General features: G+C 42.3%; 1 protein-coding gene across 18 annotated transcripts in view; it reads right to left on the bottom strand.

Annotated features, from left to right (window-relative positions):
* The window catches only part of ARHGEF28 (Rho guanine nucleotide exchange factor 28), a 342857-nt gene that overhangs the window by 308570 nt on the left and 8845 nt on the right, over positions 1–25442 (bottom strand). For 2 of the 18 annotated variants that reach the window (XM_086362142.1, XM_086362149.1), the window contains exon 1: positions 16764–16892. The exons of 14 other annotated variants lie outside the window; for them this stretch is intronic. In XM_086362142.1, coding sequence (XP_086218268.1) covers positions 16764–16776 — 13 coding nt within the window. In that variant the 5' untranslated portion in view covers positions 16777–16892. Of the gene's footprint in view, positions 1–1449; positions 1496–16763; positions 16893–25442 lie in introns of those variants that run through there. 2 more of the 18 variants (XM_086362152.1, XM_086362145.1) reach the window with 2 other exon arrangements.

Here is a 25442-nt window from a genome sequence, read left to right as displayed (position 1 = left end):
GCATTCAATCAACCTCTCCCGTTGTCTCATTCCTGGCCCAGACTGTGCCAGAGAGCAGATGAATGCACAGTCTGAGGTAAAATCTTTTCCCCACAAAGCAGGCAGGTGCCTGGATTACTGTGAACATTGAGTTTTCTCGCACCTCAACTTTTTATCTCAGAAAAAGAAGTGCTAATGGTGGCTAGAAAAGTATCCAAAACAAGCTCAAAATGACACCATGATTAACCTGAATTGGGACCAAAAATGTTGATGAGTTCATCCTGACCAAGTTTCCCCGAGCTGGCTGGCACAGTCACCCTGCCATGGACACCTGAGGCAGGAAGGGCTGACGCGCCCAAGGTCAGTGCGTTCTAATCCCTGAGTTGCTCATGACTCAAGGAAAATTCCAGACTTCAGTTCTGTGTTTACTGCACATGGACACTAATCTCCCATCTGGTTTCCCTGCTTTTAGCCCCAGCTCCCTCCAGTCCATGTGGCCGGTGAGCAAAAGAGTCCACTTATTCAAATACTGCTCAGCTCCCCTAACCTACTCTGAGCCTCCCTGTGGCTCCCCACTGCCGAGAGAGGCAAGGTCCCCCTTCTGCACCTGCCGAAGGAAACGGCAACCCACTCCAGTATTCTTGCCTGGAGAATCCCACGGACGGAAGAGCCTGGCGGGCTACGGTCCATGGGCTTGCAAAGAGCTGGACACAACTGAGCACACACACACACACGCATGCGCGCACACACGCACACACACACACACATGCAAGGGTAGGTACATGGCTAGAGAATTTATGCAAAGGAATGCCGGAGGGTCAGTTAGGATCATGTTTAGGCAGCAAAGGCTGCTTCTGTTATCACCAAGATCTATGGCGGAGGCACTCTCCAGCTATTTCCTATAACTTCCCATCACCAGCTGGCTATTCTATGAGGGCAGCCAATGCATGGCCCCACCTCTCCCAACCCAAACACCACAGGTACGCTTCCCAACCCCCAACCCAAACACCACAGGTACAATTCCGCCCCTATGCTATCTTTCTGGAAAATCCGGGCAGGGGTGCCTGACCAGGGCAAGCACAGGGCAGGGACATCAAACCCAGTCCAGGAGCTGGGCATGCTGAGTCTTGAAGGTGAATGCGAGTGAAGTAGACAAGAAGGACAGGGGGCTGGGGAGGAAACCATTCCAGCACGTGTACTGAGGACAGGGAGCAAGTTGATCTGTGCCGGACCTGATGTCCCTTCTTTAGAGCTGTGTGCGTGACAAGAGGACAAGAGCTGAGACCAGAGACGCAAGCAGAGCTCTCCTCACTCGGTACCTGATGACTGTGGAGTCTCCACTCTGAAACCCAAGGGGTGGCCTACAAGAAGTGTAAGAATAAATCCCTAAAAGCCAAAAAGAGACCAAAATTGTTTCTCCCAATTAACTTCCCAAAATTCCTAACATTTACTCCAACTATATGCACTTACCTCCATAAAACACAACAGTTTCGAATCAAGACACCTGCTTCAGTTAAACTCATTCCAAAATCATTTAGTTTTGTACACATAGAACCTGAAGAAAAAAAAAAAATCAACCCTATCACATTCCTGAACAAAGCAGGAAACAGAAGCAACTGCAGTGTGTCCAAGTGTCAGGTTGCAGGAAGGGCCAAGGCAGAAGAGAGACACATACGCCTGGATTAGAGTCCCCAGTCCGTCTCTACCTAGACGCGCAACTGGGGGCATGCTACTCAATTCAACCTCGACTGCCTTATCTGTAAGAGGTAGCTAATGAAGCCAACAGTTAGCAGACTGTCAGTGTGATGAAATTGAATATACCGAAAGCACTTGGTTCACATCAGTCATGCACTGACTCCGTCTCCTTCTTTCCAAGGATCAGTTTGCCCTTCAAAGACCTCAGTTTCTAGAAGGCATGTCCCGCACACCCTGAGGCAATCACTGGAAAACCAGTGGGCCAGGAGGGTTCCAACCACTGCCATCTCCAACCATGTGACTGGGAGAGGTCAACTTGGGAGCTCCATTTCCCTATCTGCAGAAGGAGGACATCACTGCCCAGTCCTGGCCATGCAAGGGTGAAGGGAGAGTCGCTGAGGCTTCTATGGACTCCAGGTACATAAACCACCATCACCGAGTATTTGTGTTCTTCTAAGTGACCTGCCCTGAGACACAGTTCCGACACCACCTTGGAATTTCCAGTTCAACCACTTTCCTCATGCCACTCATGAACCTACAAAGACTCTTTATTGCTCGCTAGGTCTCTTAAATTCTGTTTGATTTCCGACTCTCCTTAATGTGGCCCCACCCCACCTGGCTATTGAATGCTCTTTCCTCCTGTACCCCCAGATTTGCACACTCTCCTACTCATGGTCCACACTCAGCCCCGCCCCTGAGCTGACCCCTCCTGCCTAAAGCACCCATCCCTAACCTCTCGACTGATCTAGAATCTGTCTAGATTAGATCTGACTGATCTAAAATCTAACCCAACTAATTCTATCTGCTCCATTACACCACTGATCCCTCCAGCAATAAGGATTCTCTTCTAGTTCTAGTTTTCTTCTCCTCGCCAGACTCTCAGTTGATGTTTTACTCAATTCCCTAATTTCTCTTCTCTGTTACTGTTCTCTTCAATTAAATGACAAGCATCTTGCATGAAGAGAGCATATCATTTTTATGCCCATTCCCTAAAAAAGTTCAAAATAGTGCAACAGCATAAAACATGGACAAGAGTTTCTCACCTCTCTCTGTGCACAAAAATTTCCATCTTCCATTCATTTCGACAAATTTTTAACAAACACCTACTCTGTGCTGCTGGTAAGGAAACCAAGGTGAGCAGGGTAAGTTTCCAGGTCTCAGAGGCTCATGCCAACAGGTCAATGGCAGACTTCAGTACAGTGGAACATGGGAAGTCGTGGCCCGCAAGAGTTATCGCACTAGATTCTAATACTGATTTTCAGTCTATCGCCATGGTTGAAACATAAAACTGCCTCTTCTCTTGTAGGAATTGAGCCATAAATTCTGATGCACTTCACGCATTATGAACAAAATATTGGGAATAACCTAAAAGTCCCACATTGAGAATAATATAAGAGAATTTTATGCAGTCACTGAAAAAGGTAAATTTTGAAGGATATCCAACATATTAACAATATCAAAAGTAAAAAATGAAGAATGGCTCATGTACATGTTACGGTGAAACAAGCTGTGCTTGAACACAAGTTTGCTATCCACCAAACTCCACTTCGAGCACTTTACACAATGACCACAACAAGGCCAGCCTGGGTGAGAACTTCCACATCCCCCATGACCTCCACCAGCATTCCCCAAATAACACAACCTAATTAAAACACTGTGGATTCAAGACAAGCCCCCTTCTTCTAGTACAACTACTTTCCCTTCATTCTTTTTTTTTTTTTAGTTAACATTTTATTTTTGTTTTTTTTTTTTAATTTTATTTTATTTTTAAACTTTACATAATTGTATTAGTTTTGCTAAATATCAAAATGAATCCGCCACAGGTATACATGTGTTCCCTATCCTGAACCCTCCTCCCTCCTCCCTCCCCACACCATCCCTCTGGGTCGTCCCAGTGCACCAGCCCCAAGCATCCAGTATCGCGCATCGAACCTGGACTGGCAACTCGTTTCTTACATGATATTCTACATGTTTCAATGTCACTCTCCCAAATCTTCCCACCCTCTCCCTCTCCCACAGAGTCCATAAGACTGTTCCATACATCAGTGTCTCTTTTGCTGTCTCGTACACCAGGTTATTGTTACCATCTTTCTAAATTCCATATATATGCGTTAGTATACTGTATGTTTTTCCTTCTGGCTTACTTCACTCTGTATAATAGGTTCCAGTTTCATCCACCTCATTAGAACTGATTCAAATGTATTCTTTTTAATGGCTGAGTAATACTCCATTGTGTATATGTACCACAGCTTTCTTATCCATTCATCTGCTGATGGACATCTAGGTTGCTTCCATGTCCTGGCTATTATAAACAGTGCTGTGATGAACATTGGGGTACACGTGTCTCTTTCCCTTCTGGTTTCCTCAGTGTGTATGCCCAGCAGTGGGATTGCTGGATCATAAGGCAGTTCTATTTCCAGTTTTTTAAGGAATCTCCACACTGTTCTCCATAGTGGCTGTACTAGTTTGCATTCCCACCAACAGTGTAAGAATTCCCTTCATTCTTATACAGAAGAAAGCTGGAGTCACCTCTTAACATTTGTTCATCATTTACTCTGCACCACCGTCCATAAAGTGTTGCTACTCTCATTTCACGGATGAGAAAACAGCTTGAAGGCTCAAAGTCACCAGCTAAACAATGGTAGAGCCGGGAGTTACAGCCGTGCATATCTCATCCTGAGTTCACTATCTGGACCACCACAGCACTGTCCATCCTCCTCTTAGGGCCAACCCAACTCAGCAGACTGTCCAAGGCCCACGTGTGTGGTTAGGACAGGGCTGAGCTTCCAGCTAAATCCTCTCTAATTCTCCTAAACATAGGAGGCCTAATTGTAGTGTCTGTCTTTCAAAACTGTTGTGGTCTCCCTGAGTTGCAGAGGTTCAGAGTGCCTAGTAATTCCTCCACACATTAATTATCAAGTAACCTTTACACAGACAAGCTTTTCATTTGGACAGATCAGAAACTTTCATACACAGGTAATTTCAATTAGTACAGGTTATGAATGGGCCGGATTACAACACTTGTAAATGGGCTATCTGCAGCTCCTGCATGCCAAGGGGGTTAAACATCCAGATCAGCCCACAAGAGCCTTTTTATTAATACCTCCAATACTAATCTGTGAGTATTGTCCTAAGCATCATGTACACCCATGTTTCTATGGGACAATCAAAGTTCCCATTTACGATTCCAAAAACGTACTTCCTCCCGCTATAATCCTAGTGATGGGATTAGACCCTTCTCCCCCCACCATAGTCACGGAGCCAGGGAAGCCAGGACATTCCCAACTCCTGTGAGATACAGAACCTGTGTGGGGGCTACAGCAGGGACCCACACCTGTGTCTGGGCCCCTCTCCTTTTCTGCAGGGGGATGGAAGGGGCTGACCCACGGTCCCCTTGCCTACCACTACCCACCCCATGTGACAAACACCAAGGTGTCTAACAGAAACAGATTCCGTCCCAATTTCTTCATTACCCTATTATTCTCCAAGCAAGCACACACTCTCTTCTGATACTGAAACATACAACAGAAATAACAAACAAGAGTTGGTTACTAGAGTCACCCTGCTGCACATTACATGCCCAGGATTTATTTATTTTATACCCGGAGTTTGTACCTTTTGACCCCCCTTCATCCATGTGCCCCACTAACCTCCCTCCCTCCCACTGCCTCATCACCCCCAAGTTGCTAGGAAAGTAAATCTGAAGAGTTCTCAAATAAAATTGTAACTACCTGTGGTGATCAATGTTAACCAGACTTATGGTAGTGATCATCCCACAGTACATACAAATGCTGAATCATTATGCTGCATATCTGAAACTAATGCTATATGTCATTTATATCTCAATAAAAAATTATAACAACAAAAAAAAGAGTTGGTTACAAAATATTACTGAAATTCACTCAGAAGAGCAGGTTCAAGTATGCAGACCACACCGTATTTTACTCACTAGGAGCATGCCCCCGGGCAAGCAGTTTCAAGTCTCTGAGCTCCAGTTTCCTGATCAATAAAACAAGAGGGTTGAACTGCCTGACAACACAGCTCCCCAGTCATAAAGAGGGTCGCAGAGAAAGTGCTTCCAACACACAGAGTGTGAGTCTGATATTTCTGGCTCTTCTTTGCTCTACCAGCCAAATCATCCTTGTTCTGAAAAGCCTCATCCAAACCCCTCTCAACCCCTTCAATTCCAGGTCAGGTACTCCTGGGCCCCACTCCCTCTCCAGACCTCTCACCAGCCCCATCACCACCAAGAACATATCATCTATCAAACAGGAAAAAAGCTATGGAAGTGATATTTTGGAGGCAGGGCCATATAATGGTTAAAAGCCCAAAATTTAGATTCAAATATGAGTGTCAATCCAGTTGAGCAATTTATTAGCTTGTAACCCCAGGCAAGTTACTTAGTCTAAGCCTCTGTTTCCCCATCTATAAAATGGGGATCATAACAATGCCTATTTCATAAGACAGAAGTAACACACATAAAGCCCTTAGAAGCCTGGCACACGCATGCACCATAAAACCATCATTGTGGTGGTGGTGGTGATTATTGCTGCTACAAATATTATTTTCCTGTAGGATGATTAACAGCCTGATTGAAATGAGATTCTTCCCCCAAAGGATAACTAACTTATAAAACTCCACCCAAGAGCCACTCCTGAGATGGGGAGGAGAAGCTTCTGTTTGCAGGGGGAATAGAAAGATGGGGTGAGGGACAACGGAAGCTGTTGATGAAAAATGAGAGGGGAGATGTGGTCCCGTCCATTTATCCTTGCTCCCATTACCCTCCATTCTCCAAGGAGAAGGGCCCTGACATCAAGGATTAGCCCAGGAAAGGCAATCCTGCAGCTCCCTGACTCTGAGGGATGCAAGACAGGCCTGTGCAAGAGGAGAACAGCCTTTCACATGTAGAATTGAAAGAGTTTAGGGAACATTCAGTCCCCTACTTCATTTAATGAGAAGCTACATTCATGTTTCATTTAAAATTCTAGGAATCGCTGGTAGGTTTGGATGGCTTGTTGACTTCTGGTAATACTGTGTCTCATATGTAAAATATCTGTCTTCTAGCTGCAATAGATTTTTAATAGGATTTCCTGGAAATGGTCTATCTCCCCAAAGACTGAACAGGAACTCTCAATGTACGGGTTTCCATGCAAACAGTTCCATCTGGTTAACAGTACAGAGGAACCTCACTATTTCAGGGAAAACAGGAGTTTTCCAGACACAATTTTCTAAAACATCATTCATGGAACCAGAGAACCTGCCACATTATCAGCATGTGGACCTCAACCTAAAGCATCACTGGATGTGTATTCACAGCAAATTTGTCAGATAAAATCAAGGTAAATTCACCTCCCTGAGGAAATATAACTTTTGATGCACAAGCAAGAGAACCACCCACATGAATGAGGATAATAATAAAGACAATCGAAAAATTTAATGAAATCCCCCATCACTTCATTGGTTCACTGAACTAACATTTACTGGATAATTTAAATGTGCCAAATACTAAGATCTAGAGAAAAGATGATTCGATCTTTGCCCTTAAAATGCTCAATGCAATGAAAATGATAGACTGAAAGAGATGACATGCCTAATACGCCACAGGCAGTACCAAGCAGCAGGACCAAATCAGGACAGAAGAGCAGAGACTGCTTAGGAGAGAGGTGACAGACCGCCCGACCCCAAAAATCCACCCTCCCCTTTATTTTAGTGGTGAGATCCTTTCACTTTTTGAAACATGCTGCTGCTGCTGCTAAGTCGCTTCAGTCGTGTCCGACTCTGTGCGACCCCATAGACGGCAGCCCACCGGCTCTGCCGTCCCTGGGATTCTCCAGGCAAGAACACTGGAGTGGGTTGCCATTGCCTTCTCCATTGTGTGAAAGTGAAGTCGCTCAGTCGCGTCCAACTTGTAGCGACCCCATGGACTGCAGCCTACCAGGCTCCTCCATCCATGGGATTTTCTAGGCAAGAGTACTGGAGTGGCTTGCCATTGCCTTCTCCGTTTTGAAACATGAATGCAGCTTTATTCAAGCTGAAACTGCACTACTTTAGCCACCTGATGAGAAGAACTGACTCACTGGAAAAGACCCTGATGCTGGAAAAGGTTGAAGGCAGGAGGAGAGGGGACGACAGAGGATGAGATAGTTGGATGGCATCACCAACTCGATGGACATGAGTTTGAGCAAGCTCCAGGAACTGGTGATGGACAGGGAAGCCTGGCGTGCTGTAGTCCACGGAGTCACAGAGTCGGACATGACTGAGCGACTAAACTGAGATCCTTCCATTTTAGCTGTGCACATGGCCAACAAGCTAAAGCTATATGGCACAATATGGTAGCCACTACTACACACGGCTATTAAATACTTGAAATGTGGCTGATTCTACACGTTGAAATGATACCTTAAATATACTGGCTTAAATAACTGGGTTAGTTTCATTTGCTTTCTATTGTTCAATATGGTTATTAGAAAATTTTAAGTTACATGTGTGGCTCCCATTATCCTTTTCAGTACTGAGCCAAGAATTCTGTTACCCAGCCTCCCCTGAAGTTCAGTGTGGGCATATGATGAAGTTCTTACTGGCAGGATATGAACAGGAGTACTGTATACGGCGACTGAGTCAGGCTCTTCAAAGGAAGGAGTGGGGCCTCCACACCCTCTTGCCCTGTTCTTGCCGGCTGGATGCAGGTGTGTGGAGGTGAGCCAACTACACTCAGGCCAATAAAGATAATGTCCTATGGTTGGGGGAGCAACAGGAAAGAAGGAACACAGTCCCTGGATAGCTTCCTAGAGTGAGACTTTTACATATGTAAGAGAAACTCCTGTCTTGTTTAAGTCTCTCTAAAGTCACCTCAACTATGTTCTAGCTAATAGAGAAGGGTATAAAAGGTTTCCTAAAGGAGATCGTACCTTTAAAGACATCTTCAAGAGTATTAGTTAGCCAGGCAAAGGAGAGGGGTACATTGGCCATGAGGGCCAGTTGCAAGAAGTTGGGGCAGAGATGACAGAGCCAAGGCTGAAAGGCAAGGGTCAGTAGGATGTGTTCAGCAAGCTTTCAGACAGGAGCACAAGCTTGGAGACCAGGAGCTTTGGAAGATGGAGCGGCAGCACCCAAGGATGAGGCTGCAGAGGCTGCTCTAGTGCCTGAAAGCCTTGAACGGTGGACTGAGAACCTTGAACTTTTTTCACATAAGAATGGAGAACTACTGAAGATCCTGCCTAAGGAGGAAACAACCATTCTGGTGCTCACTCATGACGGGGATGTTCAGGAGGCCAAATCAAAGGCAGGAAGTGAGGGAGTAACCCAGATCAGTGTGATCAGTTTCTGACCAGCAGCGATGGCAACATGGAGAAGATGGGACAGAATTAAGGCCTGTTCAAAAGGTCCAGTCACCCTAGGGGGCAAAGGAGGAGGAGAAGTAAAACAAACTCTCAGACTTCTGGGGTAAAGGAGGGGACTGACAACTAAGGCAGATGTGCAGGGACGTGGATGGACCTAGAGGCTGTCATCCTGAGTGAAGTCAGACAGAGAAGGAGAAATATCGTGTGACATCTCTTATATGAGGAATCTAAAAATAAATGATACAAATAAACTTATTTACAAAATAGAAACAGACTCACAGACAGAGAATGAAGTTATGGTTGCCAGAGGAAGGATGGGGGAAGGGCTAGTTAGGGAGTTTGAGAAGGTCATGCACACACTGCTATATTTAAAATGAATAACCAACAAGGACCTGCTGAAGAGCACAGGGAACTCTGTTCAATGTTATGTGGATAGGAGGGGACTTTGGAGGAGAATGGATCCATGGATATGCATGGCTGAGCCCCCTGGCTGTCTACCTGAAACCATCACAACATTGTTAGCCAGTTATACTTCAATACAAAACTAAAAGTTTAAAGAACTAATGACTAAGGCAGGAGCAGGAGCCATTTGGGGTAGAATAAGGAAGTAACAGGCTCAGTTTCAGACACACTGAGAGAGATGCCTCCGTTTGTTGCAAAGCTCATCATGAACAGCTGTCCTTGACTAGAACCTAAAGAGGGTACCAGGAACAAGGATGCAGATGTGGGGAGGGGGCACGTTTCTGTAGACACCCAGTTTCCATAGACAGCAACCGTACAACAGGGGACAGTAAATGCCAGGAGCTAGGAGAGGAAGGGGAAAGGGAGGGGAAAATTAATCAAAATCACAGAAATGTAAACAGTACTGAGACTCTCCAGGCTCATATCAGGAAAAAAAAAAAAAAAAGTGGAGAAACAAATGTGCACAAGACTTTTTAGGGGGAAATGGTGGATAAAAAGGAGTTGAAACTATTACAAAAACAAAGTAAAACTTTTGTCTAAAAAGGCTCTCTTAACCTGTACATTAAATTTTATCAGGGATAAAACCATATCCCAAATGACTTAGAATACTTTATATTCTTGAATTCATTACCATACTTTTTAAGGAAAAATTACACAAAGATACTACAATCCCATTCTAAGTTTTATAAAATTAGTCAAATGAGATTAAAATTTCATAGTGAATCATTTCTTTTCAAGATTCTAAATCACTGGCTCTGCTCTTTCTGCAGAACTTGTGAATTCACTTTGCCTATTTTTTAGGAAACAACCTGAGAAGAAACTCCATCACTTCTAAACTGTGAAAATCCTACCATGATTGGGAACCCTAGAAATCTAGTTACATAAATACCTTTAAAAAACATGACCGTGAGCAAGTTGCCATCTGAGCTCCAGTTTCCTTGTCTTTAAAATGAAAATCTGACCCACCTTCCTACCTCCTAGAATTGTTGAGGGTTAAGTGAGATGTTAATAGGAGCCCTCTATTCTAAACTACAGAAAGATGCACAAATTTTATTTTCTTATACACAAGAAACTCCATGAGACTACTAAAATTTCTTTTGTGGGTGCAGTGGCAAACTAGTGGATAGAGAGAAGGCAATAGCAATAATTAATCATGATTTTCATAAAAAACTTCCCAGGGGAAAAAAAAGTAATCTATACCAATGGAGTTTAATACAGATTCCCAGGTACCACCTGCCAGAGATTCTAATTCAAGTGGCCTCAGTGCCCAAGAAATTATATATCAAGGCTCATCCCACCCCACGTGGTTCTAATGACCAGATAGGTTGGAGACTCAAAGCTAGAAAACGCCTCAGATCACAGACCCTTTTGTATAAACTGTAACCCAGCTGGCTGGATTCTGTGCCTGGGTAGATTAGGTCTATCTACTCATGCAGTATTTATTGCGAGCACCCAGTCTGCACCAGATACAGAGCTAGGTGCCTGGAGCCTATGGTCCAGCAGGGAAAATTACAGACATATACACCAGTGATGACAACAGTGAGCAGGAAGTACTATGACAGAGTGGATGCGGGTCCTTAGAGTGCACACAGGACCCGGATAACTGACCCAGAAGCCAAGAAGAACAGGAGGTATGCAGGTTTTTGCAGGGAGCAAAGATGTGCAGAGAAAAGGAAATGGTGAGCGGACGAAGAAGTGCAAAGGCAGAAAACCAAGGTGTGTTCAGGGAGCTGCCTGGGACTGTCAGGCAAGAGGAAGGCCAGAGAGGAACATGGGAGCCAGACCATGAAAGGTCGTAGAAATGATGCGGAGCCAGTGAAGGATTCTAAACAGAAAGTGACATGCTCAAGTCTGTATTTTAGCAACTTCCCCTTGAGAGCAGTGGGAGATGGTGGGTGAGCTGGGAGGATGGCCACAGGTAAAGAGAGCCTAGAAACAGGGACTGCAGTTAGAAAACTATCATAGTAATCTAGAGAAAAGGTGCTGGAACCACAGGGCAAGAAGTAGAGATCACAGGACAAGTTCCACAAAAGTTAACTCAGGGTCTGCTAGTTAAAAGCTTCTCTATAACCTCGATTCTCAATTTAGCAGATAATGTAAGATGGGAAGGTATCAGAGCAACATCTAGGGTGATCCTAGCAGTGGTATACCTAGTGAATTTGATTCCTAAAGCAGGTCATTTAATATGCCCCTCCACAGCACCTCCCTGGTGGTCCCGTGGCTGGGACTTTGCACTTCCACTGCAGGGGGCCCAGGCCCAGGTCCAGTTCCTGGTTGGGGAACTAAGATCCTGCATGCCAGATGGCACAACCAAAAAAAACGCCCTCCCATACACAACAAAATTTTCCGTAATAGTTTTTTAAATGCATGATAATGGCAGGAAATGCAGTGAAAATATTACCTTATTGAACTACAAATACATCATCATTCCAGGGAAAAGAAAGTGCTAACAGCAATAAAATTCTTAAATATCTTCCAAGGACACAAAGATGGCAGCTACAAAACCGTGCCAGTAATAACTTTTCTTCACTTGTGTTTTAGTTCTGAGACAAATTTCAATTTGAAAGATATTCAAATGCAATAAAATATTTCAAATATAAAATTTTCACTTATGAAACAATATTAAGATTCATAACACTCACTCTGCTTCACTCCTTTACATTTTAAACACAAGAACTCCAAGTAGTCACACAGAGTGACAGAATTAAAGTAACCTAAGTTTTGATTCTTGGTGTTTGGTCATTGTTTTTTTTTTTTTTACCCCTCTCCTATCATTGCTGATTCCAAATCAACTGTTTAAATGAGCTATTAAATAGTACTACAGAGATTGGACACACAAACTGGACCCAAGATAAGCTTGAACAGTGCCAAATCCTTGATTTTACTCTCAGAACCAACTTGCGTACTATGTGCTGGGGACCAACTATATAACTGGGAGTTGTCGGAATTAAACTCCATGTTGAATCCAATGTTTATTAAAAAGTCATTAAAATGCACTAATTTGAAGCTTTCATGGGTATTATTAAAATGCCACAGTGACTGCAAGAATTTTTTAGACAAAGTGAAGGATTTTGTGGAGGAGAAGCAACATTAACAGATATCGTTTATAATTGCCAGTGCATGACGACAGTAAAACCAGACTGACTCAAGTCAATTTCTGAAAGAAAACAACTTCTTTCTTGTCAGTTCCCTGGCCAAGTGGCCAGCGAGGAGGTGGGCATGACCCCTGCCCACCCTGACGACGCCTAGGAAACTAAAAAGACCCAAGAGGAGAGAATCAAGGCCAACAGGGGACAAATACAGAGTGGCAGAGTTGAACAGAAGCAAACATAAATCCTTGGGAGTGACGAAAGCAGAAGTCACCTTCAAGTTCAAATCACAACGCATTTAAAACACCAAAAGGCTGCCGGAATGCACAAAAATTCTGGGAAGAGAGCACAGGTAACGAGAGGTCAGAACTCTGGTTGAGAATACTGTGCCTAGTCTAGAGCCTTCCCTCTAAGAAACTGCCATGAACTGAGGAGCTCATAATTGACCCACCAGATAGCATACTACATTCTACGAGAAAAAGTGTATGAACTTCTATTTTTCATCAACTTCTATTTTTCAAGCTATGTAAATCAGATCCTCTGCTCCAGACAAGTGTCTTTCCTGAATTGTGACAAGTGAAAAAGACGAGCTACTCAGTTTCACTAAGAAGACAAACCTGAAAATGTCGCGGCAGTGAACACTTGCTGGATCAGCTGAAGACAGCAGAAGCGCTCCTGGTCTCTTTGACATGTGGACAGGCTGCCTTCTCCCCTAAGCCTCCTGAGAGACATCATGCAAAAGTGGGGAGACAGAGGAGTCCCACAGGCTAGGAGGGATCAATAAACAAACTGCTGGACCTAGCGCAGGTTGTTTAACCTCCCATATCTGCTTAATTTCCTTATCTGTAAAACAGAGGAGGTTGTTGAAGGAACTAAAGATAATGCACACAGGGCTCCAAGCAGAGCGCTGAACAAAGGGGAAGCAGTTACCACCTGGGTATCAGCATCGTCACTATCAAACTTCAAAGCAAATGACACAAAGAGGTCTTTCTACAGCTGATGAAAATCTCAGCCCATTCTCCCTGTAACAGGGCCCTCATATAGGGACAGCTTGGATGGTTGGATAAGCTTCATAAGCGTCATTTCCCCCACTGTACAAAGCCATACATACACACAGCAGCTCTACCTATGGATTATGGCAATCACATACTTAACTAAGTATTAAGCAAATCTTTATTAATTAATTCATCTTTCACAGTAGGAACATTATGTACCCTATCCTCACTCCGCATCCCAAGATCCAGAAGTGAGGGGGTTTTCCCAATTGTGTTACATAGCCAGTTCCTCCCACGCCATCTCAAGACTCTAGGATAACCACTGTACACTTAGCCCAAATCATCTCCAGGATGGAGACTCGGTTGACAGTAACAACACAATTTTACAGCTGAACATGACTCCAAAAACCAGATGAGACAAGCAAAAAAAAAAAAAAGTCTTTACCCCGTGGTTGCCTTTTTATGACAATCACCAACTGAAGAGAGAAGAGTTTTTCTGTCATTGACTTTGAAGAATTAGAAGAGACTAACGCTTGGGACCCCTGAAAAGTTCTTAGCGCGAGAGTGAGGAAGACATTTACAAATCACTTAGTGTACATAGCCCCACCGATATATAAAAGAGGTACTCACAGTTCCTCTCCTGGTGGTAATTTATTTTTTCGGAATGGGAGATTGTGGTCTCATAAAATGCCTCACTAATGCTTCTGCTCAAGTGGTTTTACACTCTGGCTAAACAATAGAAGAAAAGAAAAACACTGGTCTTTGAGGGCGGTTGTGTTTTATTTTTGGCAACCTCCAGTACAGAACCAGGGATTCCTACTCGAACATGTCCCTCACGGCCTCTTTTCTTACACAACAGGCCTCATTGAGACTTCCCCCCCCTAATTTGAACTGGCTCCACATTTTCCTCTCACGTCACTGAATACAGAACTGCGTTAACAAAAAGACACAGGACTGGTGTATTACCTACTGATCACGTCCACTGCTTTTCCACATGTATATTCACAGAGTTATGCCACGGTAACTTCTCACAGAGCTATCATGCTTTAGGCTTTGATTTTATATCAATATATTACTTATCTTTTCCAAAGAGTTTCCATCTGCAATTTCACTTGATTAGCAGACCACTCAGTTTTATCTGGGGCGTCACTGGTGGCTCAGATGGTAAAGAATCTGCCCGCAATGCAGGAGACCCAGGTTCCCTGGGTTGGGAAGATCCCCTGGAGAAGGAATGGCAACCACTCCAGTATTCTTGCCTGGAGAATTTCATGGACAGAGAAGCCTTGTGGGCTACAGTCCATGGGGTTGCAGAGAGTTAGATACAAGAGCAACTAACACTTAACACTTTCAGTTTTATCTAGACAGCTGGCATCATGCCCATTCAGAGAGGGAACACAGATGTGCAAAACGCTCTACTGAAGTTCAACGAGGTCTGCACGGCCAACCTCAAGTTTAATTTTGAGACTGAGAACACCTGCATTTTACCCAAAAGTGGCCTGTTAATAAATTCTTAACTAGCTGACAGAATAATTCTTTTAAGCTTTTTTCTAATGTTAGCAGTGCAGAAGAAAGCTCCGCTTTGACCTCTGCTGGCTGAAGTTTTCTTTGGCACAGTACATATCAAAGCAATGCCAAACTGATAGGTAAATGGCACTCTGACCCAAGCCATGTAAAATATACTTAATAAGGCTGTTTAACTTTCTTAAGGGGTTTTCATATTGTACATGCAACTGTTTATATGTTGCTCAGAGAGTCACAGAAGGGAGCAGATGAGGGAATTGAGGATGGGGATATGGGTCTTGCTTATGGGTTTGTTGCGAGGTTCCTGCCTGATCCCTGCCAGAGGAATGCAGAGAAGAATGCAAGGAGGAGTCCCAGCCCAGCTCACCTCACTCCCATCACTCTGCATAACGTAGAGCTAGTGTCCAAGCAAAATGTCCAACATTTTCAAGAATGCTATTCACCATACGTGCACCTGGCCTTAATCATATAGTGGTTTTGACACCTGTATTAATGCATTACAAAAATCGGACATTCATTGTTAACATTTCTGAAATGGACTGGTCTGCCAATAAATGCTTTTCTTTTTCTACACAAATTTGTTATTCCGAAATAGAAGGGTACAGATGTGAAAAATTAACCTTCCTAGCATAGCTAAAAGCTTATACTATACTAATGTGTCATAAGAACCATCTGTGATCGTGTAAGTGATAACCTCAACAGGCATGCCTTCTTCAGATCTACTTACAGTCTTCAATGTTACATGGGATACACTATGAATTTCCATGCTTTTAATGTCTAGTGACATAAGACACTATCTATACCATGTAATCCCACACCACAAGAAAGGGAAAATTTCTGGTGGAAGAAACCACTGTTTTTAGAAGTTACCTACTGCATACGTAAAATGCAATAATTCTGTATCCAAGAAAGAAAAATAAGGGATTTAAACCATAAAATTATCCTACCAAAGAAGCAAGCAGTAAATCACAAAAATCACACACAAAAAATATAAAGCATGCTATAAAATAGAATGCTGTGACTGATAACTCACTGATAAAAATACAATTTACAAGTGTTTTTATTAGGTAATAAAGCGTACATGAGTTTAGTTATGATGCTACCTATACATTTTTACTAGTCAAAAATCCCCTGACCCAAATATCCCAAGGCAAACACATGAATGTCCAACAGCTGCACGTTACTGACAAACATTCTGCTTTGCCCACATCCGCATAATTTCTTAATTTAGAAAAAGGAGATTTCTGTACCTACTTCCACCGGAAGATGCTACAAGCCAAGAAGGTCTGCTTCCCTTGGCGGGCTTGTCCTCCCAGCCGCAGCCCTGCCCTGAGCACCTCGGGGTCCTAAGCCCACACCTCCCCGAGAGCACTGCGCACAGCGCCCTGTAAGCGTGGCCGGCACGACGCACCTCACTGCACAGCACCTTGCTTAAAACAGAGCCCCGGATCTTATTTTCCTAACTTGTTTTATTTCAGGGTAGCTCAGGTTTGATGTAAAAAAAAAAAAAAAAAGCATTCAATTGCATATATACATAGGAAATAAGAATTCCCTCTAATCTTTGCACAGATGACTGAACAACATTTCACGCTCATCTGGCCCCAGACCCGGTCTGTCAACAGGCACGTCTTAACACCTCCTTGACAAAATTTTACACGCTGGAGCCAAGAAGATTCACTCACCAGACAGAGGCATCCTGGCTGAATCCTAGTCTCCAAAAGGGCTTCTCATTCTCTCTTCCCTGTAATAAGCCTTGAATTCAATATGAACAGAAGTGCAGCAGCTACTCTAAAGAAGGGGAAAAAGGAACTGTAAAAGTATCAGTAGGGAAATCAACTACATATTTGGAATTCTATGGGAATAAGTTAACAAGAAGAAAGCAGGCACCTGGCAGGAAAAAATGTTAAGGAAATTATTGAGACATGATACACTTCCTGTCAAAACAACACACGAGGCGGTGATTCATTTGGTCAGTATCTTTTAAGCGCTATGTGACTTTAAATGCTCTGTAAGTTTAGTGATATTGAATTGTGGCCACGAAGGCATTTATTTTTTAATTTTAAGTACTGAACTGTTCAAACAATGCTGTGCTCCAAAATAAAAGCCAGCATGTACTCAGGGTATCCACAGCAGTATTCTTTAATGTCACTACTATCAGTATTAGTATTAGTCACTCAGTCATGTCCGACTTTTTGCGACCCCATGGACTGTAGCCCTCCAGGCTCCTCTGTCCATGGGATTCTCTAGGCAAAACTACTGGAGTGGGTTGCCATTTCCTCCTCCAGGGGACCTTCCCAGCTGTACATAAAGGAGACTTCATTAATGTGCATTAGAGAATACCCCAGGTTAACTGTCATAGAAAACTGCCTCTTGAGCCTTTAAATTCTATACCAATTCTACACCTCTGGTTGGCCGACTGTTTGTTTCTTTACTTAGATTTTAAGGTGAATGACCTGGGGCTATTTGTTTCCATCAACCTGATTGCGAATCTAAAGGCACAGTTGAAATGTCTATTTTTCTTGCCATCAGGAAAGATAAAGAACTACCATTTGCCTCCCCTAGTTTAAAACTGGTGCGCACGATGTAATTCAAGTTGTGGAGAGCTTAGTCCTGCAGAGCTGTCGCCTAACAACAGAAACATTAGAATCAATTCCCCCCTTGATCCAACGTTGAGAAATCTATAAAATTGCTTCCATTCTCAAGTGTCTGTAGTTAGGGAAAAAAGTGTTTGTGTGTATGTGTGCGTATGTGTGTGTGTATAGAGCTAGGTTTCTCCATACAAATTTAAAATATAAAGTCATTATAAGCATATTGCCAAAACAAATGTAAATAAATACAAAATAGGACTTTTAGTTTGATAATAACCAATTTCTCCCCTGCCCCTTACCAAACAGTTACTGTAAATGTTTGATAACAAACAATTTGAAAAGTTTAGTTAGCAACAATTACATAAGTTTAATAAGAGTTTCAAAGTAAGTGCTGAGTTATGACATCTAAAAGATACTCCAATTATATTTATGAACTAAGTATACAGATTTTCATTAAAATGTCTATTTCTTAAATTCACTTCTGTTTTTATAACATCACTGAGGCAGATACATATTTACAATACAGATGATGTTTAGGAAACTATAACAACAAAACAAAGACCGGGCAACACTTTGATTCCCATTATACCAGGCACATCTCCCGGGCAGCTGAGAGCACCCTGCCCCTGCCATCTCCACATCACAACACACTCACTTTCTTTCATGGCTGCTGATCTGACAGCACTGAGAGCTCCTCAAAAGCTATTAATATTTCCAAGCCTCTTCTCTCTAAGCCCCCAGCACCCATATAAGCCTGCCTCATAGTAATTACTAGCCAAGCTCAACTCAGTGAAAGTTCAAAACTCTAGCAGAGAATTCCAGCTTCTGGTTCAAGATGGTGGCGTAGAAGGACATGGGCTTAGCTCCTCCTGCACGAACACCAAAGCTGCAACTAGCTGTTGAATAACTACCAACAGGAGGATGCTAGAACCCACCAAAAAAGAAACCCCACATCCAAAGACAGAGAAGAAGCTTCAGCGAGATGGCAGGAGGGGTGCAATCCCGACAAAATCAAATCCCATACCCACCAGGTGAGTGACCCACAAACTGGAGAACAACAACAATACCAAAGAAGTTCTCCCACTGTTGTGAAGGTTCTGAACCCCACGCCAGGCTTCCCAGCTTGGGGATCCAACAAAGGGACTGGGTATCCCCAGGAATCTGACCTTGAAGGCCAGCAAGTCTGATTATAGAACTTCCACAGGACGAGGGGAAACAGATTTCATTCTTGGAGGGAGGACACAAACAAAATCTTTCACACACCAAGACCCAGAGGAAAGGAAGAGCAACCCCACAGGAGACCGAACCAAAACTCCCTGCTAGTGCTGGAGGGTCTGCTGTGGAGGCGTGGGTCGGCAGGGGCTCACCACAGGGACGGGGCACTGGCAGCAGCAGTCTGGGAAGGTCGCCCTTGGCGTAAACCCTCTTGGAGGGCACCATTAACCCTACCATAGAGTCCAAGGCTAGGTTACTTCAGGCCAAAAAACCACCAGGGAGGGAGCCCATCAGCACCCATCAGCAGATAATTGGATTAAAGCTTTACTAAGCAGGGCACTGCCCAACAGAGCAAGACCCAGTTTTTCCCACCACCAGTTTCTCCCATAAGGAAGCTTACACAAGCCTCTTAGCCTCCTCCATCAGAGGGCAGACAGAAGAAGGAAGAAGAACCACAGTCCCCACAACAGCTAAAACAAAAACATTACAGAAAGTTAAGCCAGGATGAAAAAGCAGAAAGTTATGTCCCAGACAGAGGGATAAGACAAAACCCCAGAAAAAAAAACTCAATGAAGTGGAGACAAGCAACCTTCCAGAAAAAGAATTCAGAATAATAATAGTGAAGATGAACCAGGATCTCAGAAAAACAATAGAAAAGATGCAAGAATTGTGTACCAAAGACCTGGAAGAACTAAAGAACAAACAAACAGAGATGACTATAACACTAGAAGGAATCAATAGCTGAATAACTGAGGCAGAAGAATGGATAAATGACCTGGAGGACAGAATGGTGGAAATCACTACTGCAGAACAGAATAGAGAGAAAAGAATGAAGGCAGTCTAAGAGACTTCTGGAACAACATTAAACACGCTAGCATTTGCATTACAGGGGTCCCAGGAGGAGAATAGAGAGAGAAAGGACCTGAGAAAATATTTGAAGAGATAATAGCTGAAAATTTCCAAAACATGGGAAAGGAAATAGTCAACCAAGTCCAGGACACACAGATAATCCCAAGCAGGATAAACCCAAGGAGGAACACACCAAGATACATAGTAATCAAACTGACAAAAACTAAAGAGGAAGATTAAATATTAAAAGTGACAAGGGAAAAACAACAAACAACATCCAAGGGGACTCCCATCAGGCTCTCAGCTGATTTCTCAACAGAAACTCTACAAAGAAGGGAATGGCGTGATATATATAAAGTGATGAAAGGGAAAAACCTACAACCAAGATTACTCTACCCAGCAAGACTCTCCTTCAGATTTGATGGAGAAATCAAAAGCTTGCCAGACAAGCAAGAGTTAAGAGAAATCAGCACCACCAAACCAGCTTTACAACATGTGCTAAAGGAAAATCTCTAGGTGGGAAACAAAAGGGAAGGAAAAGACCTACAGAAAATAAACCCAAAACAATTTTTTAAAAATGGTGTTAGGATCATAAATATCGATAATTACTTTAAATGTAAATGCATTAAATGCACCAACCAAAAGAGCAAGACTGGCTGAGCAGATGAAAACATGTACATGCACGCACTTCCACTTACCACGTCACTCTGCTTGACCGCCTAAATTGTACGTTATTATTTTATATTGTTAGGTTAATCATGTTCCCATTATGGCTTGCAATTGTAATTATCTTTTATTTTTCATCTGGCTATTGATTGTGAAAGCAGATAAACATCTTTTACTATTGTGATTATGTAACTATTACTCACTTAATACCATTGTTTCATGATTGGTCAACAGAAAAATAACAGAACTCTCTACCAGCAAAACTAGGATTTAATAGGAAAAAAAAAAAAAAACTCTAACAGAACTCTTAAACTCCCTGAGGTAGAAAAGCTTTGGAAAGAACTCCTGGATAAATGTTTAGAGTCCCCACATCCAGTAAGTAAAATCCCAAACAGAAAAATGCCCAGTGTCCACATCACAAGTACAATAAGATATCTTTATCTTGAAGTGCCATGCCTTAAAATGGCACCTTTTCAAGAGTACAATTTTGCTTTCTTTAATATCACTAATCAGGAGCTACATTAAATACCAGAGGTTTTATAAATTTGCTATACCTTTTGAAAAAAAAAGAAGGGATTTCACTTACTTGATTTTACAAGTTTAAAACAAAGTGGAGGGAAGTGGGGAAGCAGAGGAGGAGAAAGAAAGAGCCATTATAAGTGTTATTGTAGCTAAAAATTGGCATTTTTCAAAAATTTTTTCAAAAAATGATTATCAGTGCCTATTCTCCACCTATCCTAAATGGAGTTAGGGACATTAACTCCTGCTAAAATGAAATTAATACCCATTTTCAGTCATGTGTGGATTCAATTAAAAATAATTACGACATTATTACTGGCTGATTCCACCTCACTGCTCATGAAGTATTCAGATAACAACAACATGAGCTGCCACCACAGGGAAATCTCAGGCTGTGAGCAACCATTTCTCCCTGTAAAGATGCAACCCTGAAGTGGCTTCTTCAAACCCAGTTTCCCGAACAATTCAGATGTTGCCACTCAAATGTCTGAAAGCGCTCTAGGAACCAAGCAGTCGGCCAGTAATCTAAGGGAGGCTTAAAACACCATCCTTACCTCCAGAGAAGCACAGAACTGAAGAGACAGGATGTGCCACAGAAAAGGGGTTGGCCCAACTCCTCAGGTTTCAAATGAGGTCACTAGAGCCAGGAGAGGTGGCACAACTCCCCCAGTAGGTCGGTGGCGGTGCTAAGATTTCAACAGAAATTCTGCTTCTGCTTCAGCCTTTGCTATCCCCAGACTATGTTTTTAAAATGTTTCTTTTACAGAGAATCTACCATCATTTTTAAATAAAAGGCACAAAACACCAGCAATCATGTCCCACTCCCACTAAAAAAAATTCTTAAATTGAAATCCAGACATCTTGTCTATGTCTATTAATTTCTGCAGCTACTTGTACATAAAGATGCCATACTGACAATAAACATAAAGTTTCCTACTATGAAGGTGAAAGAAAAAAGAAATGCTTATTCTATTTTTAATTTTAAGAAAAACCAACAAACCAGTATCTAAATTCTACTTGGCGTTTCTTTCAAAATGAACGTTTTCCATAGTAATTTTGAATTTTCCCTAGATCAGCCCCCTTTTTGTAAGTAAACCAAGTGAAAAGCTAATTTGGGACTTTCTACAGATATGAAAGTAATCTACAGTGTTCATTTTTACTGCAAAACAACCTAATTTAACTATATGTGAAATCTATTTCACCCCAACTTAAAAGTTTTTATTAAAAGGCCCAAAATCAAAAGCCATGAGACCTTTGCCTCATAGTTTCTGTCCCATAGAATCTTTCTAAGTAAAGAACAAAGAACAACTCGAATTCCCATGACCGATTTTAAAGATTTTTGACATTGTGTTTTACATTCAATTATTAGGCTATCAACATTTCTGGTTATTAAATGGGAAAAGAAAAATACATATGTATTTTATATAACAACTTTGACATGAATGATACCATTTAAGAGAAATGCTTCTATTTTATTCCCCCTGAGAATACATCCATTTAAAACTTAATAAAGCGCTGACAATAGGTTTTGTGTGTTGCCCCTTACAGCCAAGAATAGTGAGTGGCCCGCAGGAAACTGGCTAAGTCTTTAAGGGCTGGGAGAGCGGGTATAAAAACAACTTCCAGAAATTCATCCCTGAGAACTTCTGACAAGTTGCAGAGCTGGTGATTTCATAAAAGGTAACAATGAAGAGTTAAATGAGCCATTTCTTATACACGAATTTATATGCTGATACACAGTAGGATCGAACCCACAGCTCCTACACAATGCATCTCCTGCATAGCAGGCAGATGCTTTACAGCTGAGCTACCAGGGAAGCCCATCCAAATGTTATTATCAATCAGTGAAATCACTACCTAAAGAAATCACCATGGTTCAAAGAAGTAACCCAAGACCTCCCATTTGCAGACGATATGGATTCAGTGGCGATATAGAGAGATCATTATGTTCAAGGAGCTCAAGACTAAAGCCAGGCCTCCCAATTCCCAGCATTGTGCTGTTTTCCATTCAGATGATAAAAATAATTGCTTTGCTTTTATCCTCCTCCCTGCCTCTTTTCCAGCACAGATAATGAAGACAGCATGCTCTTAAGAGCTGTGTCAGACAGACCAAAGGCCCAAATAACATGAGGTTGCCAAAAAAACCAAAGATAATGAGATTTTTACTTCAATTTATTTAAGGCAGAACATCAAGGAAGGAATAGATAGATCTTCTTAGGACTGGTGATGTAGTGTAGATGGATGATAAGGAGAACTCCTCCACAGTGACTGAGACTTTGTCTACTCTTGGAGGAAGAAAACCTTCCACTTGAAGAGGACAGAAAGAACTTCTGTAAGTGGGAAAGTCGATCCTAAGAGGACACCTCTGGACAGGGTCAAGATGGGAAAGAGCCCAATGAGATTTTCCAGTCATAATCTACCAAGAACTGTGGACAACGACAGGATTCAAACATAGGAGACAGCCAATTTTCAAAAAAGCCAATCCTAATGACCTATGTGGGAAAAGAATCTAAAAGACAGTGGACATACATATAACAGATTCACTCTACTGCATACCTGAAACTAACACAACATTGTAAGTCAACTATATTCCAATAAAGATTTTTTAAAAAAACAAAAACTAGAGACAGAAGAGCTTCAAACTCATCACAAGCAAGATTCTAGAGTAGACTAAAAAGCTGGTGTCTGAGTACCTCAGAGGAAGCAGTAGCTACCTGGAGCCAGGGTAAGTTCTGTAAGAATAAGTCACATGAGACTAACCCCACTCCACCATGTGGTCACCAAATTGGTAATTCCATATAGCAGATGTACAGTAGATTTGGTTGATATAGCATATATCCTTATGACAGGATGGCGAATTAAGAATCAGATGCTAGTGCAAACAGGAATAAGTCTATGAACAACTTTACCTAAAACTGATAAACATTAATCTGAAGTAAAGTCTGTATGTGCGAGTGTGCTCAGTCCTGTCCAACTCTTTGCGACCCTATTGATTGTAGCCCACCAGGCTCCTCTTGTCCATGGGATTCTCCAGGCAATCCTGGAGTGGGTTGCCATTTCCTCCTCCAGGGGATCTTCCCAACCCAGGGACTGAACACAAGTCTCCTGAATTGCAGGCAGATTCTTTACCACTGAGTCACAAGGGAAGCCCTGTGTACGGAAACATTAAATTGTTCTGCCCTTGAGCTCAGCCTAGGCAACAATTTTATTCCTTAAAACACTGAAGAAACGCATAATCTGTGGATAACTTGGAATAAAAAACGGTTGTGAATGATTAATGTACAGATAAACAATCTAAAAGACTTTGAAAGGCTAGAACAGATGGTCATATACAGGAAATTTAGATAAATATTAAGTTTTATTCATGGGACTAAGAAGCCAATTGTACACATCCGTGAATGAAGAGATGTGACTCAGCAGCAACATGTGTAAAAACAAACTTAGTTATTTCGAGATGACTGACCATCAAGAGTCAGCAATCTTGTTTTAGAAGGACTACAGTTGGAAAGCCATTGTTAAGAGAAATTATTCTATCTATCCCAGGTTCTGTGCTAAGCATTTTTAACAACTCTATTTAAGAGAGATAGGTAAAAACAGACTAAAAGTCCAGATAACTTACCCAACACAAGGCAGAAAGTAACAGCTAAAGAGTCTCCCTACTTTGGTAATCTGCAGCTGGCAATCTTAACCTTGAGGCTTCAGTGCTTACTGGGGCAGGGAGGGATGTTGGGGAGGAAAGGGGGATCTCAGCAAGGGTTAGAATGGTTCTACTTACCATCAGTCAGCGTATAAGAAGAACATAGCAAATTGGTATATGTTCAGTATTCAAGGTAGTGAGATGATTCAATATCATGTCACTTAACAAGGGTTGAAAGATTTACCAACTTAAATAGGCTTCAAGGTAGGGTATGTAATTAGTTTTCAAAAATGTAAGATAGCCCACCTACAAACCATTCAAAAATGTAAGGTTTCCAAAGATGGCCCACCTACAAACCAATGAACACAGTCCTGGGAAAGCTCTAGGCTACACAGCAGCAGCAGAAACCCTGTGGAGCTCAAAAACAGAGGATGACAGCATAGAAAAGCCTAGGAAGCATTTGTCATCACTCCATCCCTCAGTCCAGAGCAGCTTGGTGCCAAGAAGGATCCCCTTGGAGGGATTTCACTCCATAAATAAAAGAACAGTAGGAGAACCCTGGTAGGCCTCCTCATCAACTCACAAAGGATGACAGTTAGAGAGGAAAAACAAAAGAACTATGAAACGATCAGAAAGCAATTAACAAAATGTCAATAGCGTGTCCTTTGCTATCAATAACTAAATTACTCTAAATGTAAATGGTTTAAATTCAAAGATAAAGAGTAGTTGAATGGACAAAAACTCAAGACCCAAGTATATGCTTCCTACAAGAAACTCACTTAAACTTTAAGGACTCTCATAGGCTAAAAGTGAAAGGATAGGAAAAGACATCCATGCAAATAGAAACTAAAAGAAAGGGGTACCTATACTTATGAGACAAAATAAAC

This window comes from Bos grunniens, chromosome 20, assembly GCF_055505025.1.
Source record: "Bos grunniens cultivar Pamir isolate PY7600 chromosome 20, Bosgru_T2T1.0, whole genome shotgun sequence".
Classification (NCBI taxonomy): Eukaryota; Metazoa; Chordata; class Mammalia; order Artiodactyla; family Bovidae; genus Bos; species Bos grunniens.
This window is presented reverse-complemented; position numbering and strand designations above follow the sequence as displayed.